We start from the raw sequence: 5,709 nt of genomic DNA on the forward strand, positions 1-5,709 counted from the left end.
GGAGCAACCTGAAGGTTTTGTAGATCCTAAGAATCCAAAGAAAGTTTGCAAGTTAAATAAATCCATTTATGGATTGAAACAAGCATCTCGAACCTGGAATCTTCGTTTTGATCAGAAAATCAAACAATTTGGTTTTATCAAAAACGAAGATGAGCCGTGTGTTTACAAGAAGGCAAGTGGGAGTTCTATTACTTTTCTAATCCTGTATGTAGATGACATACTTCTCATTGGAAACAATATCCCGATGCTGCAGGACGTTAAATCCTGGCTTGGTAAATGTTTCTCAATGAAGGATCTTGGAGACGCTGCTTATATTCTAGGAATAAAGATTTATAGAGATAGATCTAAGCGGCTACTTGGACTTAGTCAAAGTACGTATATCGATAAGGTCATTCGACGTTTTTCGATGCAAGATTCCAAGAAAGGTCTCTTGCCAATGGCAAGTGGAACCGTACTAAATAGTCATCAGTGTCCCAAATTGGACAAAGATAAAGAGGATATGAAAAAGGTTCCATATGCCTCTGCTATCGGTTCCATCATGTATGCCATGTTATGTACTAGACCGGACGTATCGTTTGCTTTGAGCTTGACTAGCAGATATCAACAGAATCCTGGTAAAAGTCACTGGATTGCTGTGAAAAATATCCTAAAGTACTTAAAAAGAACTAAGGATATGTTTCTGATATTTGGCGGTTTGGAAGATGAGCTGAAAGTAAAATGTTACACTGACACAAGCTTCCAAACGGATCGTGACGATTCACGATCTCAGACAGGCTATGTTTTTACTTTAAATGGTGGTGCTATAACTTGGAAGAGTTCTAAGCAAAGCGTGGTGGCCCAGTCGACCACTGAATCAGAATATATAGCGGCTTCAGAAGCTGCTAAGGAGGCTGTTTGGATGAAAAAGTTCATTGCTGATCTCGAAGTTATACCAAGCATACAGAAGCCTATCGAGATATTTTGCGACAATACAGGTGCAATTGCTCAGGCAAAGGAACCAAGGTCGCATCACAGCACGAAGCATATTCTCAGAAAATTCCACTACATACGGGAAGTTTTGGAAAGAGGAGACATCGTAGTAGAGAAAATTGATACTGATCAGAATCTAGCGGACCCGTTTACTAAGCCTATACCTCAAGTAAAACACGAGAAGCATGCAAATAGTATAGGTCTTAGATATGCTAGACAGTGGGTCTGATTTTGTAATTTAGTAATTTGGTGCATTTTGAACTGTAAACAATATTTTATGTTTATTTGAATTTAATGGTTGAATGTCTTTTAAACTATTATATTTGTGTTCAAATATTAGTACGTTAAGTATCTATGAATATTGTATTCTAAAATGTCCGTAGTCTATCAGATTCGTGAGAACCAATCTAGTAAAAGACTATTGTGAATTAGATGGTTGATCCATATCATGGATACTCAAAGTGTTGAGAACCATATTCACTGATATGATTAGTTGAATCATATTGGGCGTAACTCGTTTCAAAATGATCTTCATGGATCTTAGTCATAAGACATTTTGAATAGGTACGATCATTGTATCCTTAGACCTGCGGAACATACTAGAACTAACTTAAATGAATGGTTGCTCTTTGATTCTATCTAACGCTGTACGTAACTGGCAGTAATAAGGATAGTTTTGGGAATGATCTGAAGTTTAGTGGGAGTTGTTTGTAGCCAAAGGGATCTGTGCTTCTATACTTAGAAGAAAAACACTCTGGCGCCTTTCGTTGATTTGAACTGGTGTTAAATGCGTGGCCACGCTCGAACTAGTAGTAGTTTGATAAACCACTTTAAATCAGGAACGGAATTAGAAATGGTTGAATAATATATGAGAATGAATTGGATCCATGTCTCATGTTCAATAAGTGTTCAATACAGAGGGATAAATGAGTCGATAACCCGGGCTATAGTATTTGCATAACCAAAAGTTTGATTAGTGCAAAGAATTAGTTGACATAAATTTGTCATACCTTGCCGGGGGCAATATGATGCAGCTAGGCACCCACTATTGTCTACATTGAAACTTAATCGGCCAATCGACCAAGTGGGAGATTGTTGGATATAATGTTCAATTGTCGATTAAGATTCAACGTTGCCGTCAAGGTACGACCCAAAGAGTTACACTTTGGGCAACGAACATTTAATGGTGTTTTAATCGTTAATCACCGGATCACGAAATAATAAGCGTAATAAACGAAACGGGTAATTATTTGGAATAATTACGGAGAACCGGATTTAATATTATAACTAATTTGTTAATTATAATATTAAATTATATATATAATTAAAAAGAGAGATAATTGTTTTAATTATGAGATAATTATAGAGGAGTTGTAATTAGATTACAATTCCTAATCCTTATATATCTTTAAATAAAAGACTTTCAAAAAATCTCTAGATTATCTATCAAATGCTTGATAATTATGAATATGAAGGGGTGTACGAAAGTGATATAAGTGGATTACTAATTATTCTTGAATAACAACTCTCACATTAATAAATATATTGCTTTGGATGTTGTCTTCTGATGGCTTTTATATAGACGACAAACAGGAAGAAAAGGGTAAAAAACTTGTTTCCTCTCATACCTATAAACTGGAGATTCAAGATTCTGGTGAGGAGTAGAAGCAAGTTTTGTTTCTTTGATTACGCAAAAGGGTTAGTAAAGTTTTTGAACTTTATTTTTCTTAGTTTAAAGGTTTCGTTTGAAATTGTTTCAAACGAACAAATATGATTTCGTGGTCAACGATCATCTAGCGAGATCGTTCGTTGAACCAAGGTGTCTTTCTTGGATGTCACGATTCTTTTATTTTATTATAACCTATTTTGATTGTAAAGAGATCACTGGTGGAAACGGTTTAGAACCGAACCTCGTGTACATGTTTTCCGTTGCGTTCAGTTTGTTTGACAAATTGACTAAAAATTATTTTCCAATAGTTACACGAAATTTCCAACAATAACATCAACACTATTTCATCACATGGGCCGTTTGTCAATTAAATGCTTCTCCAAATTGTGCCGTTCGATTTAGTGGATTCTGATATCAATTCACAAATGCCAAACAATTAGCTTTTAGTGACCTACAAATTCTCGTGGGCTTTTAATGACCGACAAACAGTTTAGCTCTCATTGGACCTCAATATTGTAATGGCAGACAACTATCAAGAGACAATTCAATTTGATTTTCATTGGACCTCAAAATCCACTTAGTCTAGAAACATCAATTAACTACAATTATATTATGTCGATAGACCTTTTGTTGTCTGACACTTTATTGAATCATTTGCTATATCAAGACAATTTGCCGACAATCTCTGAATCAACAATCAATTTACTTGAGTGAGTTATTATGCATTAATTGATAATTGAATCTCAATTAAAAGTATCCAACAATTTAGAATCACAATACATTTTGATTGGGTCGTTTAACTGTTTTTTACACTTGTTTAATGATTGGGCCCTTTGAATGTAGACAAATTTGAAGATAGTTTTGATTATGATATGGCCGACATCTTTAATATGTGACAACAGTCAAACATAACAACATTAATTGGGCCGTCAATCTGTAACATGGGTCGCTGCAATTCATGATAACAACAAATGTATTAAGTGTCCTGACAACAACACATGCAAACTGATAATTCACAATATCGATGACAAGAATTAATGTCTGGTTGTTTTTTATTGGGCCGATGATCTTTAATATCTCGAAAACCAAATCACATGCATTGTTTTTTCAAACGGAATAATGTCTTTCACGCGAAATATTCACGCGGAATACCTAATTTCACACGGGATAGCTTTCAAACGGAATATGGCACTTTCAAGCGAAATAACAAATTTCAAGAGAAATAGCTCTGATTTGAAGCGAAATATCAAATTTCAAGCGGAATAGCTCTGATTTGAAGCGAAATTAGGACTTTTCAAGCGGAATAAGGTGTATTTCAAGCGAAATAAGGCACTTTCCAGCAAAATTAGGTGTTTTCAAGCGGAATAAGGTGTATTTTCAAGCGGAATTAGTTGTTTTCAAGCGAAATTAAGGTGAACTTTCAAGCGGAATCAGGCTGTTGACGCGAAATCGGACCTAAAAACTCTGATTTCTCCTAAACGGCTTTGAATTAGGATTTGAAACTTTGTAGGGTTGTAGATCAGGTGTTTACGCACAACATATCAAAAAATCAGCTGATTTGGACCGTAAAAACCCGTTCAATTTGACGAAAATCAGTTAAAAACGTGAAAAATATGAAGAAGATGAAGAAATAGATGAAATCTGGATCTGAAATCGATGAAATCACGAGCGGAAATGTGTGTTGGATCAGTGCAATCGAGCTCCTGCTCTGATACCACTTGTAGGACCGGTTTTGACTCCGAAACGATTGCGAAAAGAACGTATGACGTGCGGAAACCGTACACGAACGTGACCTAACACACAAGATGTAATATAAACGTGATTGTATTAAGAATATAACAAAAACTAGCACCTTGAACCACTTTCTCTCTCTAGACTCTCTCTCTAGGTCTAGTGCTTTCTAAATGCAAATGTGCAAAAGTTCTAAAACTCTAACATAACATCCCTATTTATAGGCCAAGGCTTTAATGAGATTTCTCATTAATTACAATTATGCCACCTTGCCTTTTTATCTAGCTATCACTAATATAATGGCTCGTTTCTTCTGTTTCTCGCTACGGCTCGGATTGACGAAGGTGATAGACATAAGTGCACTAACATAAAAGAATCAAATTTCTTTGCTAAAAGAAATGAGTCATCATATTTGAAAAAGATAAAAGGCTATGAAGCTGAAATTGAAGTTTTAACCTGCAAATTAAACGAAAAACTTCAAGTCATAGACTTAGCTCATGACATGATGGCTGAGAAAACAAAAGAGATTTCTGAAAAATGCAAAGAGTTGTTAGATGCACAACTCAAAATTGTTGAACTTGAAAAGAAATTAGGTCAATTCAGGGACTCTACTTTTGTTATGAAACACATGATGGGTGGGTTAAAGAAAAGTAATGACAAGAAGAGTGTGGGATTCCAGGGCTTTAATGAAGTCCCACCTCCTCTTAGTCATGACCATTCATTCCTACCTGATGAAGATGAGTTCACAGACTTTTTGTCAACATCACCAAGTAGTTTCACATCAAGTAAAGGGGATGTATTTGAAGATAATGATGCTAAGAAGGAAAATAACAGCAAACCTATTTTGAAAAAGATAAATACACTCCTAAAAACAAAAATCAAACTCTTGTTAAAAAGGTTAATTTTGTTCAAGGAAGTGACATGAAAAACGAAATAGCTGTTATTAAAAACGAATCAAATGTAAAGTTTGCTAAAAATAAAAACAAAGAAAATTCTGAAGCTAAGCAAACTAAACCAAACCCTTCTAAGGCATCATCATCAAAACCAGAATCTAGTTCAAAGGCTTCAGGTGAGAAGTCTTCGAAAAAGAGATCGTGCTTCAAGTGTCACACAAAGGGACATGTAGCTAGCTGCTATCCTAACAAAAAGGTTGAAGCACAAGTTAGTGAAAAACAAAGAGGGAAGTCACCAGGGAAGAGTGGTGAAAAAAAAGGAAAGAAAGTCTAACTCTCCAAAGAAATCTGCTCCAAAGCAACAACAAGGTGTTGCTAGTGGTGTAGATAAGGCTGAAAAAGGAACTCCTCAAGTTCCTCGTTTTCAAAGAAATCAAGCAAGATTTC

The 5,709-nt window shown here is 35.4% G+C and overlaps 1 protein-coding gene across 1 annotated transcript; it reads left to right on the plus strand.

Moving 5' to 3' along the window:
- Nucleotides 1-452: 452 nt before the first annotated feature.
- Nucleotides 453-1,198, plus strand: LOC118482695 (secreted RxLR effector protein 161-like). Its single transcript, XM_035978309.1, has one exon. The coding sequence runs from the start codon at nucleotides 500-502 to the stop codon at nucleotides 1,196-1,198; it is 699 nt and encodes a 232-aa protein (XP_035834202.1). The 5' UTR covers nucleotides 453-499.
- Nucleotides 1,199-5,709: the final 4,511 nt, after the last annotated feature.

This window comes from Helianthus annuus, chromosome 10 (assembly GCF_002127325.2).
Source record: "Helianthus annuus cultivar XRQ/B chromosome 10, HanXRQr2.0-SUNRISE, whole genome shotgun sequence".
NCBI lineage: Eukaryota > Viridiplantae > Streptophyta > Magnoliopsida > Asterales > Asteraceae > Helianthus > Helianthus annuus.